Genomic DNA, 19,477 nt, shown 5'->3' on the forward strand with positions numbered 1-19,477 from the left:
CAGTCGTCGTTTCTCCGTTATGGCTTCGGAGATGTGAGGAGGGAGGTCGTTTCGAACAACTGCTCGAGTTTTGGCCGATGAGCTGCCTGCCAGGGCCTCGGTCATTGACGACGTGACGCGCCCGACAGTGTCGTCGATTTCCTCCGGGGTGTTCAGGAGCTCAGGATTTACCGGCCTGTACTCCCGCTGGAGGGTCTCGTAGAACCTTTTCCAGTTGACTGACCTTCGGGGTATAGGCGGGGGATCTCGGCCACCCCCTGCCTGACCTAGTTCCAACAGGACAGGGGAATGGTCCGAGCTGAGGTCTTCTATCGTTTCAATCATGAATGGGAGGGTACCCCCCTTCATGACTGCGATATCCAGCACGTCAGGCCTAGATCTGCCTGAGCGATGCACGAACGTGGGCACCTCAGGGCCTACGACGACCAAGCGGCGGGCTCTCGCCCTTTCGTACAGCAATCTGCCATTCGGATTTGTCAGAATGCTGTTCCATGACACGTGTTTGGCATTGAGGTCGCCCATGAGTATCACGGGGCCATCCCAATTTTCCAGCATCATATAATGTTTTTCGTCCTAATTGTTTTCCTTGTTTTAATTTTTTAGATTTTTAATATTGTATTCCATCGTCATTTTATTTCGCCTGTACCATACAATATAACACTTTCACATCTATGCTGTGTTTTTATATTATTGCGGTTTAATTTTTAAGATAATATTTAATTATTTACTACATTATTATTGAATCCGGTCACTGATAACGACACTTGGTTCTTCGCCCAGGAAAAAATATCCTTATATAATAAATAAAGACTGATTCTTAACAAATAAGTATTTCTTAAAATTTAATTCTTTTATAAATAAGAATTTATTATTAGCTGAGAGACTATAAGTCACGGAAAATATATTTTTCGTTTAGATCGACATTCGATTGATAATATTGTGAAAAAAATGGCGGCTATTGATGAGATTTCAGCGATAGAAATTGTTATTTCTATAATAATAATAATTTTATTCCAGTCTTTTTTTTTAATGTATCACGCCGGTAACACGTATTATTCTGAAAAAATTTTAACTTTGAAACCCTGTTAACCGGCTGATAGAAAAAAAAAAGAATTGAATCAAAAGCCTTCTTGCAATATATAAATATAAAACCAAAAGATTATATGAAATTTGTAAAAAAAATCTTAGAAAAACTTTATAAAACTTTATAGCAGTTACTTACTGCTATAAAGATATTTATATATCAACGCATGGAAAGCTCACGTTTTAATAAATTTTATACCTGTCCCTTATACAGAGGACCGTTGGAAAGATATTAATATGAGATATTATTTAAGCAAAAATGTTTAAAAATTTTCAGATAACAAAAATGTGATAAGCTGCATGGAGAAGAACAAAGGCCATATTAACTATAATTATATTATACTACATAAATACTGCCACAGAAAAATTATGTTTTTTTTATTTCATTTAAATTCTTAGTATTACGAAGAATATAGTAAATGCTTTAAAATAATATTAGGAGAAAGTCATATGTCACTCATCCATTTGTTACACAGTTATCATTTTTTTTTTAAATTGTATTTGTACTAAGGTGTAGCTGCATTCCATATTGATACTTATAAAAGAATTTAAACATACCTTTAACAATATAATTAAACATATTTAATATGCTTGTATGTGAATGTCACCTTCATTCACTTATAGAATAAAATGTTTATTTGATTAGCAGAGATGTTAAATAAAATTAAACATAATTAATACAAAGTATTACGGATTAGTTTAAGTATGTAGATATGACACGCACCGATGTTAATACTATTGTGTAAATATTACTTACTAAAAGTAAAAATTTGTTTTAAAAATTTATTTCATTGTTATACGAGTTACTTGGGTGTAAGTTGATCCGGTTGCTGATCATCAAGGTATTCAGTTAAAGTGATTAATTTGTCATCAATAATTGTTTCATAAACATTTTCTTCAATTTTATTTAAATGGCAGTTTGAGAAAGCTGTAGATATATGTACAAATGCCTGGAACAGAAAAATTAATTATGTTTATAAATCTCTATTTTTTTGCAGTTATTGTGTTAAATTTGAAATAAAATTAGATTAAAATAAAAATAACTATCCTTGAACAATTAACAACCTCATGCACACCAATGTCAAGTGCAGATTTTAGGCTATTTGGCAGTTCTGTCTAGCGTTATAATTATGACTAGAAGTCGTGTTTGACTACATGCCTGACATTATAGGATTTTTGGTGTGATCGTAAATTTAATAGCAATCGGTGATGTCGCACAATACTTTTATCATCAAAATTTCTAGTTCAAAAGTACTGACCGGTTAATTTATAAATACTACTAAATAGTTAACGTATCATTGACAAGATCTAACATGTCTGAGGTCATATGACATCACAAGCAACAATATGTTGGGTGCTGTTGACGGGTATTGTGAGTTGCATCAGGAATGAATAAAATGGTGCTATAGGAGCAATATCGGATTCAATGTGTTGCACGATTGTCTCGATGGGCCTAGGCCTGTCAGAAGATACCTATCTTTCTCTAAACTGTTTATGGATACGGCTTCTGAATGAAGTGGTGGCGAATACTGTGTACACATTAGCTTACAACTTCATCAGTAACAACCTTTAAGAGGATAAACTTACTGAGCGGTGTAGAAACAACAGTATTGAAAAAGCTATAAGCCTACTATTTCAATACAGTTCAATCTCTTGACAAAATCTACACCAAAATTTAATGTTGAAATATAGCTATACAAAAACGTTACTCATGATAAAACAGATGATCTCATTTCTGATCGTTATAGGTGAAGACATCAAAATTTTGCCTGTTGATTCGATTAAAAAGATATGCCGCATTACATTTAGACTGTAATAAATTTAAAACAGGTTTTGTACAGAAAATGAATGTTATGTCAGAGAAGGTAGACAAAGTACTCTGTAGCATCCTCATCCCGTTGGAGAAGACACCCTCCATGGCGTTACGGTTGCCAGTTCACCGCAGCAACGACATCTTCCACCAGTCTCGACTGCCTCAGTCAGAATGCCACGAATGACATTCCCATCGGTGTGCTACACTAGCCTAGTTAGCCGTACAAATACTTTCATAGTATTAAGTAAGACCGTCCCGATTGAGCTGGTAACTAACACTACACCTACCCAAAAATGGGAAAAAGCAATTACTACGTGCAACAACGAACTATAAAATAACTTTTGATTTGTTATTTTAAAACATAACTTGAAATCCATAAAACTATACAATAAAATAATAATAATTAAATTAACAACAAAAAATTTTATAAAAATAAATAAATAAAAACATAAATATGTAAATAAACTTAAACACAAAAACATAAAATGAAATCAACAACTATCTAAACACTATAAAACGAACAAAAACATAAACATAAACCCAATCATAACCATTACATATAAAACAGGAATACAAAATAATAACAGTACTAAATTAATAAGGGAAACTAACAGATACCAGAATATTAAAAAATCAACTATCTAAATATGAACTATCTATTTATCTATTTGATTGCTAAGAAAGTCCCACGCACATTTGTACGCAGGACATTCTTCTGACCTACAGTTGTGTCTAGCCGGCTTCTTTACACGAGAACAATTTATACACACAGATGGACCCCCTTCTTTTTTGACCAAACAATCTATATTACGATGCTCTTCCTTACTGTAGTAGGAGCAGAGCTCCTTTTCTTTGCATGATTTGACTACAAGCCCAACCTTAAACACTGAAACCTTTATGTAATTAACATTGGGTAATAACCATTACCATTATGTAATGGTTACATAACCATTATTTTGTAATTTAACTAATGGGTCACCTTTATATAATCTTTTACCCTACACGATCAAAAGTCTATGAACAAATATCCATTTTCTACAAAAGCTTTCTGCAACTCCTTTTTGCGTAGTGCACTTCACTGCTATCTTTTCTTCCAGTCCGAAATACTATTTTACAAAGCTTATTAAATTTCTCTAATGCATATTTAATATTTTGAACTCAAATGGCATCAATAAAACCCTCCTCACCTAAATTCCGCGGAACATCATAAAGTATCATGTGTGGTCCCAAAAGCTTGTTAACAACAGTCTTGATGGGATACTGACGTATCCCCTCATTTTACCGAATACTATTTTCTGTCTTACTATCATTTGTGACTATTCGTTCACCTTTAAGATTATCTGTAAAACTTATCTTTAATTCCTACTTGCTGGCATCCAACTTCTTTATAACTTCATCCTTTAAGGCCTCGAGAAATACCAACAGGCTTTTCTATCAAGACCTTTTGTTTTGACACAACAATGGTATGAACGTCTAAATAAACTTCTTGGTCATAGTCGGCAAATCAGATTTTACTCTCTCACCCATCAGAGGGATATGTAGAGGCCCTAAAGCCCTCTACATACCCCTGGAGTCTATCATTTCACGTAACAGTTAAATAAAAGTCAAAACCTTAATTGTAACTTTTTGCAGATTTTGCAGTGAAAAGTGCAACGTATTGTATGACTTGATCGGCGTAGCCGGAAAATACGTATGACGTATATGAAGGTGTGTTTTTTTTTTTAAATCAGACGGGTAGTTTTTATTTTATAAAGCTTCAAATCTGAATATATGTTATTTCTGCATCGATAGTAGAATCCTATCTTTAGTTGACCGGCGTTGTCGGGAAAGTCGTGCAATACTTTACCAGCTTTTTAGAGAATCACTGTTTATCAAAAAATTATTACCGCAAAATACAATTTAGGGTCATATCCACTTTAAAAAGAATATGTTGTAAAACACTGAAGATGCAGCCCCTATATCTTAAACCCCATTTACAGCTGTTTCTCAATATGTAAAACCATATAAATTTTATCTTCTTTCTTAGATAGCGAGCCGAGGAAAAATGGCCTTTTCAGCATTTTATTTCACCCTTTTACACTAAAAGGGTAAATTATTTTTCCGTACGTAAAAATCTCTTATTGTAATTTAGGTTAGAAAAAACTTTTATAAATATATACATTTATTAATTTAAAATAAAAAGAACTTTTATAAGCGTTCAAAGTCGAATAGAAATGAAGATAAAATTATTTTACTTACTGAATGACGAGTCTTATATGATTAAAGATATAGATCTTTAATCAAAGGGGTGATAAGTTAATAAAATAGTCTATCTGTGTAAAAAAAATTCATTGAGATCTGTGTAATAGTTTTTTAATGGTAAACGACAAAGTCAAAGTATGTGACACAGGGTGCGGAAAATGTTGTCTTTTTCGTTCTTACCACAATAACATACTTTAAAAATGTAAAAAAAAATTACCATTTAAACCATTAAATGCAGAATAAAATTATATAAATGATGGTGTGTTTTTTTTTAAATCAGACGGGTAGTTTTTATTATATAAGCCTTCAAACTTTATAATGTATGTTATTTCTGCGTTGATAGTAGATTCCTATTTTTGGTAGATTAATGTAAAGGCATCGTAATCAAGGTAACGATTTATTTGAAATAAAATGAGAAGTTAGTAATTTTTTGATCAACCTTGAGAGTTGCCGGCATCCGTGGCACAAGTGGTAGCGGTTCGGCCTTTCATTTGGAGATCCCGGGTTCGAATCCCGGTCAGGTATGGCATTTTCACACACGCTACAAATCATGCATCTCATCCTCTGAAGCAAGGCCTAACGGTAGACCCGGGGGTAAAAAAAAAACCTCGATAGTTAATCTTATGTTTTTCTTAGATTAAATGAGATTTTTAAAATATTTTAAATGTTCTTTATGCGATATAAAGTATTTATTTTTTAGCTTCTTATTACACTGCCTGTAAGATAACTTAAGTAGTTATAAATCTATAAGTAGTTATTTATAAATGTGATAATAGAATTTTAAAAATGCAGACATACTGCATGTTTAAAAACATATAACTAGGAAATTATATTTAAAATTTTTGAATATTTTATTGATATGAAAAAATAATCTTCAAGTTTTCTCCTCCAATTTTTTTTTTTCGAGTAGGGCCCTACATTTTTTTTCATTGTCTCCTCACACCCACAATTCTTCCATTATATTTTTCTTCCGATTCCTTTCTCAACCGCTCATTTATTTTGAATTTTTTTCCCTCCTTTTTCGTTAAATGTAGAACGTTCTTGTAATATATTTTCTCTCGTTCTATCAACGTAGTTCTATATCTCAATTCTTTCCATCAGAAATTCCATTTCCGGCTGTTTTCCTCGTTCTAATGAATAAATAACATAAATGTAAACGTGGCATATATTTACAAGGCATTTTTTATGTTTATTATTATTTATTTAGCGTATGGCACTAAAACATAGCACCGATTACAGTCAAAATTATAAACAAAGATTTAACAAACTAATAATATGCTATCGATTCTGGAGTCGCCATCAGGAAATCTTCAGGATGATGTGTCTGATAGTTTGATTTTCACCACACTCACAAAGGACGTCGGTGTTTTACCCCATTTATGCAGGAAATAGGCGCACCTACCATGCTGAGTTCGTATTCTGTTTAATGTTGGCCATGTCGTACATGGCAAGTCAAAACCTGGCGGCTTTTGAGTAATACATGGAATTTGGTTATTCTACTTTGTGTGGTAAATTCTTGTTGCCAGGCATCAGTCAGGTTGAATTCTTCCTCTATGACAGCAATTGCTGTTTTGATAGATGGCTTTCTAGGTCGAAGGCGACCATGATTGGCATCTTCAGTGTCCTCTATTGGTAGGTTTCGATTGTCCATTATCTTCTTGTACTCTTACAAGAGCGTTCATGCGGCGCAGATTCAGGGGTGGTATGTGGCTCAATACTGGGGTCCATTTCACGGGAGTGGACCTGATAACCCTGGCAATCATTCTCATAGTGTCATTAATTAAGATGAGTATCAATTCTATGAACATAAGGGCTGTTAAGCCACACTGGAGCACAATATTCAGCAGTCGAGACCAGGCTCAGAGCCGATGTGCGCAAAGTGGAAGCCGATGCTCCCCACGTCATTCTACAGAGTATGATGTTTCTCGCTCTCAATTTCCCTGTAGTTTTCATTAAGTGCTCCTTAAATGAAAGCGTTCTATCAAGTGTCACGCCTAGGTATTTCGTTGTCTTATTTTTTTTTTTTTTGGAGGGCGAAAAACGTCTGTACGTTATCATCGCCCGGATTTTTTTTTTTTATTAAAAAAATGAATAAATAAAAGTAATTAAAACTAGTACGTAAAACTAAAACTTAAAATAATAAAAATAAAAGCAAAACAATTAAACAAAGTCCGAGATGGGTGTAAAAGGCCCATTCTCGGATAACAAAAGCACAAAAATGATACATAAAAGATAAAAAAATAAAACACAAACATAAAACCTTAAACTAGGTTAAAATTAAAATAAGAAATTAAATAAAACTTAAAACTAAGTTAAAAAATAAAACTTAAAACTAATATCACAGACCGAGTCATTAAAACATAAAATGTATAATAATAAATTTAAAAAAAACTATATAAAAAATAAAATTTAGCAGATTCGGAAAGGAAGTGTAAAAGGCTCCCTACCCGGATAACAAAATCAAACCTATTAAAAACTTTTCTAGAATAAGAAATATACCCGACAATATTAAATTTTCTGGGTTAACCCTTTTCTACGCAGAAAAAGAAACATCCGGGTTAATACTTCAAATAATACATCTGATGTCAATTACACAAACTACTTCTAATTATTAAGTCAGTGTTATTTTAGACCGTTTTTAATTCTTCATAACTTACAAAAAGTTGAGTAATTTTATTGTTAAGGACCTTTTATTAATGCACGAATGAATTTAACTTTTCTAATTATTTATCCTAATTTTTTTGACTGAACTGTGTTTTTTCTTCTAAACTTTGTTTATTGTTATTTAATGTATCTATCTATTAATTTTTAAAGTAGGATAATGTCTGAAGATCCATAAATCACAGTTCTAAAATCTATAGAGTGTCGTCATTAGTTTCCCTTATTTTTACTGCGTAAAACAAAAAAGTACTGGATAAAAATTGTATTGCTATAACTTCAGCTGAAACTTCAGTGAATAACAACAATATGCTGTCACTGATAAAATCTAACCGTGCCTAACGGTTTAAAAGTTTATTTATTTGAATTAAAATCTTCTGTTACATTTTAATTCAATTCAGTTCACTAAAATAAAAATGTAGACAATATATTTACATTATAATTTTTTTTTCGTTTTCACGCGTAGTTTATAAATTCAATAATACATCATTTTATTATACTTGTTATTTTATTTTATACGTAGATAAGCACTTATTGCTTATGTAAAAAAAATCATTAAATCTTGTTGGTTGGAGGCCTTTAATTGGGAAAAATTTTAAAACGGTAATTATATAGTATTTGGTAACCATGTTCAATTTTTTTTCATTTTTATATATTAATTTTTTCATTTTACTTATATATATATATATATATATATATATATATATATATATATATATGTATAACGTATACATATAAAGGCGGGGGTATACATATAACGTTTAAAGGCGAGGTCTCAATATCTATTGGAACTGCTCGAGAAAGAAAAATGAAGAGGCGTATGCCGTTTATAATTTGGGAACTTTCTCGAAAATCCAACAATTCCTCAAACAAAATCTGTGGCGTGGAACGTGAAAACATCATCACAATTAGACAAACCGCGATACGTTACTGTGGGTTTTCAAACCGATAGGATAAATAAAGCTACAAGGGACGCGTTAGAATTTGATTCGTGTAATGTGAAAAATATTGAAGTATTCATAAATTCAAATCGTTATCCGTACGAGGATTTAGAAGGGAATCGAACGATGATGTATAAGATGTTTATAGACTTTCAAAAATCATATTATAAAAATATTGATTCGCCGTACACGTTTTCAGATTGTAAAAACAAATATCCGTTGTACGCGATTGATTGTTCGAGACAAGATGAATCGCTTAAAATAAGCGTTATTGATTTGAAAATTAAAACTGAAACAGAAAGAGAACCTTACACCTAATACAATAGCGTATTGTTTATTAATTTATGAAAATATAGTTTCTTACTCACCATTAACAGTGAAAAAGTAGTAAAATACGAGACAAACGAAGAGTCATAGGCTGTAACCAGAGTAGCTGTTAGATAATTTTAACATATTTTTTTGCGTTTGCAGTTAAATTTCACGACGAAAGAGTGGATTCAATGAAAATATAATAGTAAAACACTGCTGATTTTTTTGAAGAGAAATAATTATTTAATATATCGAAAATCCCTGAAAAAATACGTCCGCATACGGCATCACTTTGACCTTTGATCCCTTGACAAAATTTATTGTTCTTTGTTGTAATTTTTGGGGTCATTTCAAACCCGTGTTTTACTATGTATTTTACAGTGAATGCACTCGTTCAGCGTAAAAATTTAACGAAAAACAGGAAGTAATTGTGGAGGGGTGGTCTCCCTTTAATTTTCCAGCTTTCTGATGAGGGTGGTCAAGGTCGAATTGATGCCGTATGTGGACATATTATACTACTGCTACAATCTTCGCTGATGCAGCTTTGAAACCCCGGTCAAAGAAATATTTTCATCTTTTGATAACAATTTAATCCTTCACCCTTTTCTTTATTTACAACAGGCAGAAACCGATTACATAAATATTTAAATGATTTTGTTGAAAAAATTAAGTTTTTTATACGTAGCGCAGATAGACCTATGCTCTACATAATTTTTGTGATTACGCATATTCATTAACTCAGCCATTTTACAACGCGCAGCACTTGATTCTACTTTTCAGGTTGATCTGGGGTAGCATTAAGATTTCTGTAGTAATTATTAAAAGAAAAAAAGAAGCTTTTTATTCACTTCAATTAAGTATTTACAGATACTAAAAAATATTTATGTATATTTTACAGAAAATACTCTTCAGGCCGATAAATACTCCGAACGTCGTAAACACCAAAAAATTTTAATTTTTTTTTTCACAAGAAGCGAATTTTTTACTAAAAAACGAACGAGAAAAAGTAAATATTTTTTTTTATTCACTTCACCCATTAAGCGTAATAAATTTCATCATACACACTTATGTAAGGGATTTTCCCGGAATCGATATTCTGTTGAGTCAGAAAAATAAATGTCTAAACGGGTCACTTATAGAACGATAGTAATTCTTTTCCAGTATTATTATGCTTTTCATTGCAATTTTCATCTCAACCACTTCTTTTGCAACCAATTTAACAAAAATTCAGAGATTAAGATCACAACTACATAACCCACCAACCAAATTTTTTTTAAATTTAAATTTGAATTTTTATTTAAATTTTTCTCAGAAATTACGTTTTTATCACGAATATTAAAAGCATGGAGCTTAATAAATCGTAAAGAAATTTTGGATCTCATGGGTTATACGACCGTCCATGGGTTATCTGTCCATATATATATATATATATATAATTAAATCAATGCAATTAAGTATAATAATTCATTTAATATTTTATCTATTTTTAGTATAAATATGCATCGATTGAATTATATGATGATATATTTTGTATTATATTTTAAATTAATATGATATGTTTGATAAAAAATAGTTTTTTCTAGAATGTTCCATGCTTTCATGATGACACATTCTTTCTTTTTTCTATTACAGTAATGTAATTAAACATTTTTATGTATCCACATTTTCAGTTTTTTCACTATATTTACTATTTATTTCTATAACATTTTTTTCTATATTTGGATTGAATTTTAAAAAAAGAAGATGAAATTAAATGGCTGCTACCTTACATAATGTAAGATTATTCATTGTAAGCTGTTGAAATTTTTCCTGTAATTTTATTTGATGCAAAACTGAATGTTTCATATCATATTTACAGTAGAATTGTTAAAGTTGTTGCAACAGAATGAAATTGGGTGTTACCTTAAATAATCCAAGATTATTCATTGTAGGCAGTTGAAATTTTCTCTACAATCTTATTTGATATGAAACTGAATGTTTCATTTTCTTATATTTACAGTTGAATTGTTAAACTAGTAACAGCAGTATGAAATTACTACTTATATCAGAGACTTATTTTACCAATTATTGAGAAAGTCTGGTAGAATTTATGCTGTTTTAAAGCAATAATTTGAATCTCTTTATTTGACATTAGATGATCACTTGTCATTCTTAAATAAACAAAACATATTAATATTATTTATTGTTATTTCAGTATTTTTTATTTGGGCATAACATAAACCATTGTTTTCTGTTATTTCTTCTGTTTAATATGAGTAATTATTAATTTTATTTCATGAGTACTGTTTTAATAATTAAAAAATAAAAAATAAAAAAAAAACACCTTTATAAACACAATAATAATGTTATTTACAAGTTTTCTATCATTTATCTAATTTTTTTGTGTTCATATCCCACCCAGTACACTTTGGTAAAAGTTATTAGAAACTGGATTTTAATTTTTTTATAGATTTCTATATTGTAGAATTAGCTGTACAAAAGGTATGTAAAACATAACTATATCTTGAAAAGAAGTGGAAAAATAAATTTTTTCATGCATGTTTTTTGAAAAATTCCAATTCCGGATCATACAATTTACTTCTCGTATTAAGTAATTTTTAGGGGGATTTTCTTTAATTGTGATATTTTTGTAATATCATATTTGCTATTTTTAACTGTTTGTAGAACTCTATTCATTAATAAATGTTTATCTTACTGTATCGCCTTGGTTTTGATGTTCGGTTAGCTTTAGTAGAGTGAGTTGTGGAGTTGTTTGGTTTTCACATATGTATTGCGCATGTTCTGTGTGTGTTTAGTTGAAGTGCCTAGAAAAGTGTGCGTTTGTAAAAAGAATGTTGTTAGGATACTAATATACGATCAGCCCTTCAAAAGTACAGCCTGATTCTCATGCACAAAAAATTCAAGAAAATGTTTGTGATAATTTTTCACTATCATCACCATATTTTCTAACAGGTAATAATAATTTTTTTTATGATTATTATTAGATAATATAATTATTGTTTCATTAATATCATCAAGATAATTTTTCTGACAAATAATTTTTTTTTTGTTTTCAGGTACATGTGTTACATATAAAACTTTTTGCTTAATATTAAATTCATCCTATTTCAAAGAGCTGTTCGATGTGACTAATACATGATCTTCAGTATTAATTCCATAACGGTAGTAAACAATTTTCTCAGTAACTTAGTGCTATATTTTTTGTTGGTTTACACATGTTGATTTATAATTATAAGATTTTATTGGAAACATCCATGTAGTTAAATAATATTATAATTGATTATTGTTTGAGATTTAAAAAATATGTTTATTTGTGTTTCAGATGCATGAGTTGTCATTTAAGTACTGTACTTATTTTAAAATTATGCCGCTTTCAAGACTTTCGAGCTGATTAATATATCCTGTTCAGTATAATTTAAATAGCAGTAATGTACGGTTTTGTTAGCATCGTCATATTAACTAACAGTTTTTACTTATTATACGATTATTAGATTTTATTGGATAATAGGCACATAGATTAATAATAAAATCATAAATTTTTGTTTAAGACTATTAAAATTTTTTTTTTTCGTTTCAGATGTAATTGTTATCATTTAACACCTTACTCATTTTAAAATCGGATGCTTTCAAGACTGCTTGACAGTGAGTAAAATACAAGGGACGATCGGAAAGTAAGTTACAACCGGTCTAAGAAACAAACATATATTTATAAGACAAACCTACATATTTATTTTCTGACTGCCTGTATTTTTGTGTCTCCATCTATGTGTTGCTCATTCAGTTTAAATAGTGTAATGTAGCACCCAGCTCTCATACCCTTTGCGGATTTCTTTCAAAACATGTAGACCAGTCGTTGATTAATGTTGATGAAAATAAAAGAACTGATGCAAAAAGTTGACGTTTGTGGTTGTCGGTCAACAGATGTGGCACAATTTGTGCACACATGTTGGGGTAACCAAGCTGATCGTGAATGAAATCGCATACACAATACTTTAACAGACGTTATCTTCACTTGCAATTTCTCCAATTTTACTGCGCCGGTTACTCATTATCATTTCATTCACGATTTCCGATTAACCCATCGTGTTTTCAGTTAAGTGATCCCAAAAAAAAGTGAGCTTGGGATGAAAGTTGGCACCGTGTAAGTCGTGGGGGTTTCACCCTATGGCTATTTTGTTCTCTTCACCCACACGCATCAGTGGGGAATCAGGGCTTACTGATGGTGGCAATGGTGACCCTCGACATAATGATGAATCTGTGAGGAGTGCGGGAAGGACATGTCCTAAGCGAGTCTGGATCTGATAGGCTGTCCCCGGGAAGGTTAACCTTTCAACCTTTTAAGATTAACTGCCGGTAATGTAGAAAAGGAGGTCGGTGTTTCAATGTAGCGGGAGGGATCCGGACGAATAAGCTCTTTAGATAGGAGCAAGAAAGGGTGAAAAAGTGTGCAGGCAGGCAACGTTTGGAATATGTAAAAAAAAAATTGCTAGGTATGTAGGATGTAGGGGGTATATTGGCACCAGATAGGTTATCTTGGACAGCTGCATCAAACCACTCAAATAACTGAAGATTAACAAAAAGAAAGTCAGTGTGTTTGTCCTTTCCATTTCTTGTGAAGGAATCACAACTACAAGGCAGAAAAGTTTAAAAAACTTGGCTGTACAGTGGTGACTCCATATTTGGGATGACTCATAAATATTTGATACCAATGACCCTAAGAAAGAGTTTTGCTAAAATCTTCGGAAAATCCAACAAACACAATTCCTGATCATCAAATGTACGCATTGACCTTATTTTATATATACACCTTATTTTACATTTGATATATTTATCTCATATTTTATACATACTTATATTTATTATATAAACCTTATTACATATTTTTTGAAGCACTACCAGCAGGGCAAACCAATTGTGCTGCACTAATACATTAATGCACCACAAGTGGATTGCCGGCTAATGCCTATAGCATTTAGTTCTGTCAAAAATGATGTTATTGTACTTTATATTTTATTTAAAAATCGTATTTTGTAATTTAAAAATAAAAAGACAAATGTGAATTACTGCTTTTAATAACTAGCAGTAGCATAGTCAAAATTCAAACCTGCCATCGTGTTAACCTACTCCTATATACATTCTGCAATCAAATAGTTTTTCCAGTTAATTATTTCAGAAGAAATATAATAGGTGTGAGCAAATGGTCAGGATAGTCAGGGTATGGGCTTAAGTTAGCCAGTATAACGCCATTAAAAAATTAATTTGCGCAAAACAGCCAAAATATTTAAATTTCACAAAATATCTAGAACCTTAATCTTTGTATTTGAAAATAGATGATACCAACGTAACAATCGAAAATAAAATACTACAGCTAATTTAATTTTAAATGTGTAATTTACTTACAAAATATAATCTATCTTATTATATTTATGCAAATAAATTTGACGTAACTATTTAGAAGATGATTTTATTTTTAAAACGTATTAAGTTTTTATTTCATTTCTACTGCGTATTTGTGGCAAGCATATCAACATGTGATCAAAGAAGTTAAGGACACAAGTAGTCCACGCTGAGCTGACTGAAGACTCCGTGATGACATATTCTTTATAAATTATCGTTAACATAATTATTCGATGACGCTATGTTGTTTGTATCAGTTACACAGGCATTTAAATTAAGTAGATGAAACTTTTCAAAAATCTTAGGAAATCTCTTTTATACAGTTATGTAGCAAATAAATTCGAATCTTTTTACAGTACACATAACCTACAATCCATATTACAAAACATGCCCAAACCATCGAAACACACTGCTGCTTTGCAGAAACATAGACAGAAATTGAAAGAAAAAGCCTTAAAATATCAATGTGCTAACGTTACACTTCAAGTGCTTGGCAGTGGTGCTAATGGAGCGCCGAGATCTCTGTATGTATTAACAGATCAGTCAAGGTAAGCATTGTTTATCATAACGTGGATTTATTAACCACTATCTTTGTTGTAGTTGTTACGTTTTATATTTAATACTTTAAAATCTAACTTACGAGTATACTGTAACTTTAGTACCTTGTAACCTTAAACTGTAAATATGTCTATAATCATTCACGATAGCAAAATTCATGTTGTATAAATTGAACTAGTATACCTATCATTAATAGTCCTTAAAAATCTTTGTAGAGAAAATTAACTGTAATTTTAGATTACATTTATTTTGTTTAGAATTTAAGATTCATTGATTTACAATTCTTGTTTGTTTTGTAATAATTTATTGTTTAAAATAAAATTTGTAATTTTTATGAACCCCTGATGCAAATATATTATTTAAATTTATATTATTGTAAAAAATAGTTATGGTTAAATTTTAGGAAAGTAATTTGTTCTGTTAATTGAATTGAAAGGAAGATGCTGGTAGAACACCTATAATATGTAAAAGTTATGATGCAATTTACTGTAATTATAATGAAATATAGAAAATTGTTTATCTTAAGTTGTGGAAATCATATCCTTCAGTTGATTATAAAATGATTTACAAAAATAACAGAAGTATGTATTCAGAATTTTGAAATATCTTAATTTAGTTCTAAAATAACTTTTAGTGTCCAGCATTCGAAGTGTTGCATTATTTTTTGCCATTGAACATTTCATTCACTCTTATTTTGCCATCATTCTTCCTAAAAATATTAGCCAATAAATATATAGAAGCCAAAGCACTTTCGATAATTACACAATTGAATAAAACTTGTAGAATAGTTACAAAAATTAGTTATTGTAATTATAAAGGATGCTTGGATATGTAAGTTTAATTCATATTTGGTAATTACATCAGTGTTAATAAAATGCCATAATTCTTAAAAATTATCTTATCAAATAAGCTCAGTCATACTAAGCTGTTAGTTTGTTACTTAAACAAAATGCTTGTGATATAATTTCTGAGAATATATTCATCTTAACTGAAAAATTAATCATAAAAATGCTCTGTAAGTATTACGATAGAAGGGTCAATCCATTTGAACTGACCCAAGAGTGGTTGCTTGACCAATTAAAAAAAATTTAAACTTGCACACTTGTTTTCTACATATTTCAGGACCTTAAAACTATTTTTTTTTTTTAATTTTTATTTAAGCTGTTTACCTGTGGCGGCCATCTTTGTTACACTGTGCACATGTATTTTGGTGATTTAAGGGTTATGGAAAAAATCATAAATAAAAAACTATTGATCGTGGAAGGATGAAACAAAAAGCAATTCAATCGTATTTTCTCAAGGTAAAAGATTGGTCCAGTGGTTTATTTGCCTATCTCTCTTCTTTCCTTTAGAGAAATACCAATAAAGTTGAACAAATATGGAAATTTCAATTTTTTTCAAGAGGCTGGGATGGCATACACAGTTTGAATTATTTTTTTATATGTAGGTATATATTAATAGGTTTACCCTAAATAATATTTATGTTGTTATACTTACCTAAATTTTTATGAATTTTTGAAAACCAATTTTTTTGTTTAAAATTCAAATTTTGGCTTCAAATGAGGCTGGTGATAAAAATCTCAAATTTGCACAACTTACAGTGTTTTTGTAGATGTTTATGGCAAAAAAAGGAAGTCAGAAAATATCATGTCGCAACATGCTCATTTATGCTTGTTGCGTCATTTAGCTTTGCAGTTACAGAGTGGTCAGTCTGACATTAGTCAGTGACCTGTTCACATCTTTATAGAGTGTCTCAAATTTCATCCTGTGTTTGGAAGTATTTATTAAATAAATAAGTTTTTCTTAACAATATTATATTTGCGAATTTAAAAATCAGTTAAAGTTTTACATTATTTTCAAGTAATTTCACATAAAACAATGGAGGAACAACGTTCCATAGGAATTTATGAAAATTAAGACTGTCATAAAACAGTATATGATACAGTAACAAAAGAATTAATTAAAATTTGTGAATTTAGTGATGAAAACCAACAACTTATTTTTTTACGTGTTAATTCAGATGTTGATTCAGTTGTTTGTAATATGAAAAACGTTTTTGTCAAAATTCAGTCACCTCTATAGACGGTTCAGTTGTGACCCTTTGAGAACTCATAAAAAATAGTTAAGAAAAATTTAAGACAAATAACATTAGAGCAAGCTCTTAAAGAATACATTTATCCAAATTTAAATTTAGTTCCTGGAAAGTCTTTTTGTGTTAATTGTTTCAAAAGTATTTTTTCTCAGCAGAACAAAGCACTATATGAATGCAAAGACAAAGAGCAATATATTGTCCTGCATCACAATATTGAACATCTGAATGCTGCTTTTAGAATTTTGGGGTATATTACCTCCATCAAAATTGAAAAAAATTAAGTACAGATCAAAGGCGATCAGCATTAAAATTTAAAATAAATAAGGTATCTGAAAAATTAAAAAAGAATCTTAAATTGTGTTTTGACTTAAAAGTTTCTGAAAATCCAGTTCAATGTTCTTCACATGAATATGATGATCTTATTTTAAAACAAAAAAAATGTGTTTTTTCTTCTAAAGAAGATAACGTTAAAATTATCATTTACTGATATAGACAACACTCATGCAGTTTGTGTCTGCACCCACCACCAGAACTTCAAACTCAGGATTGATGGTCTCAAAGTTAATGTTGATTATAAGGACTTAGTAGACATCTTTGTTTGTGACAAGGATAACTACAGCTGTATGATGAATGTGTACACCAAATGTCCAGGTAAGCAGGCAGTGTTTGACATGCTCAACTTTTCCAAAGAGTATGATGTGCTGTCAGATACAATAATGTACAAACAGTGGGTAACAGCTGATAGGGCAGAGATGATTACTATTCTTCAGACCAAAGTCGAGTTTTTCAAATCATTATTGGAAAAGCTGAAAACTCACTATTTCCTGTAAAAATTTCAAGCTCAGTTTTTCAAGAAGAAAAAATCAGAATTAGGTGAAGAAAAATGTTTGGTGTTGGCAGACTTTGCAGAAAACTTTTCATTTCTTGTTCAAGATGAGACAAAGCTCTCTTCCATTGGGTCAACAACTGAGCCACAGTTCACACGTTTATGTTCTATTTCAAAGAAAATGATGTATTACAACACAAAAGTTCTGTATTTTAAGTGGTCACTTGAAGCACAATACAGCAACAAATTAACTTTACAAGTGTATGTAAACAACCAAACCAAAACAAAAGGTATGGATAGCTTCTATTATATCTTTCCAGTCTGCCGGGGACCTCTAAAAGAGACACTCTACATGCCACTGTTTGTACTGCGGTTTCATAGTTGCATAATGGTGCAAAATGTTAATGAAAATATAAAATAATATATTCTTATATTATATATATATTTTCATACATAAAAATAATTGAAACTATGTATGCCATCTCTGTCTCTTGGAAAAAAAATACCAAAACTGAAATTTCAATGTTTTTTCATGTTTAACTTTATTGGTAATTCTCTCATACAAAGAAGAGAAATTGGTAAATCAACCATTGAACCAATCTTTTACCTTGAGAAAATATGATTAAATTTCTTTTTGTTTCATCCTTCCAGGACCAATAGTTTTTTAGTTATGATTTTTTTCCCTAAACCCTTACAACCACAAAAATAGGTGTGCGCACCGTAACAAAAATGGTGACCACAGGTAAATTATTTAAATAAAAAATTTAAAAAAAAATGGTTTTTAAGTCCTGAAACATGTAGGAAACTAGTTTGTAAATTTCAATTTTTTTTTAATTGGTCAAGCAACCAGCTTATGTTTTTTGGGACACTTGAAATGGATTGACCCAGAAAAGAATGTTTCTATGAACAATTATCTCATTTCAGAACTAAAATTATAACTTATAAATAAATAAAACAATTTGACAAATTAACACCCATAATACAGAGATACACTTTCTTTAAATCTCAGTTTTATGAAACTAAAAAATGTATCAATTATTACATAAAATATGTCATTCAAATATCTAGTTTAAAACAGTGAAGTAATTGTTCAAATTAATTTTTAAAAACGTAAAATCAGCTTCAATAAACTACTAAAAGTTAAAACAACTTTTTTTTCATTTTTTTTTAGATTTATACGCTTGGAAGTTGATGCTAAAATAAAAACTACTATCAGCAAATTACTACACATTAATTTGGCACAAATGTCAAAAATATTTAAATTAAATAAGAATTGAAGAAAAATTTTGTAATTTTTAGTAATTCTTTTTAGTTGGATATTTATTTAGATTCTCTACATAAGCTGAAAGTGTGTGTATTGAAATTTCCCATGTGTTCAGCACGTGAACTTAGGACTTTCTCAGTGAAAGCCTGAGATATTACAAATTCACCAGATTGTTAATTTCCATTTTTAAATTGTGATGTATATAAATAACACTACTAATAGGAAAAAACATTTATGAAAAATGAAGAGGTGAGAAATCTGAATCTTAATTAAAAAAAATATACATTGTTGCTAC

At 30.4% G+C, this 19,477-nt stretch overlaps 1 protein-coding gene across 3 annotated transcripts in view; it reads left to right on the forward strand.

Moving 5' to 3' along the window:
* The first annotated feature begins 14,575 nt into the window (after positions 1–14,575).
* RNaseZ (ribonuclease Z) overlaps positions 14,576–19,477 on the forward strand; it is a 63,649-nt gene continuing 58,747 nt past the window's right edge. For all 3 annotated transcript variants that reach the window (XM_075374479.1, XM_075374480.1, XM_075374478.1), the window contains exon 1: positions 14,576–14,990. In XM_075374479.1, the coding sequence (XP_075230594.1) occupies positions 14,725–14,990 (266 nt within the window). In that variant the 5' untranslated portion in view covers positions 14,576–14,724. The remainder of the gene's footprint in view (positions 14,991–19,477) is intronic.

This window comes from Lycorma delicatula, chromosome 9 (assembly GCF_047948215.1).
Source record: "Lycorma delicatula isolate Av1 chromosome 9, ASM4794821v1, whole genome shotgun sequence".
In the NCBI taxonomy this organism is placed as follows: Eukaryota; Metazoa; Arthropoda; class Insecta; order Hemiptera; family Fulgoridae; genus Lycorma; species Lycorma delicatula.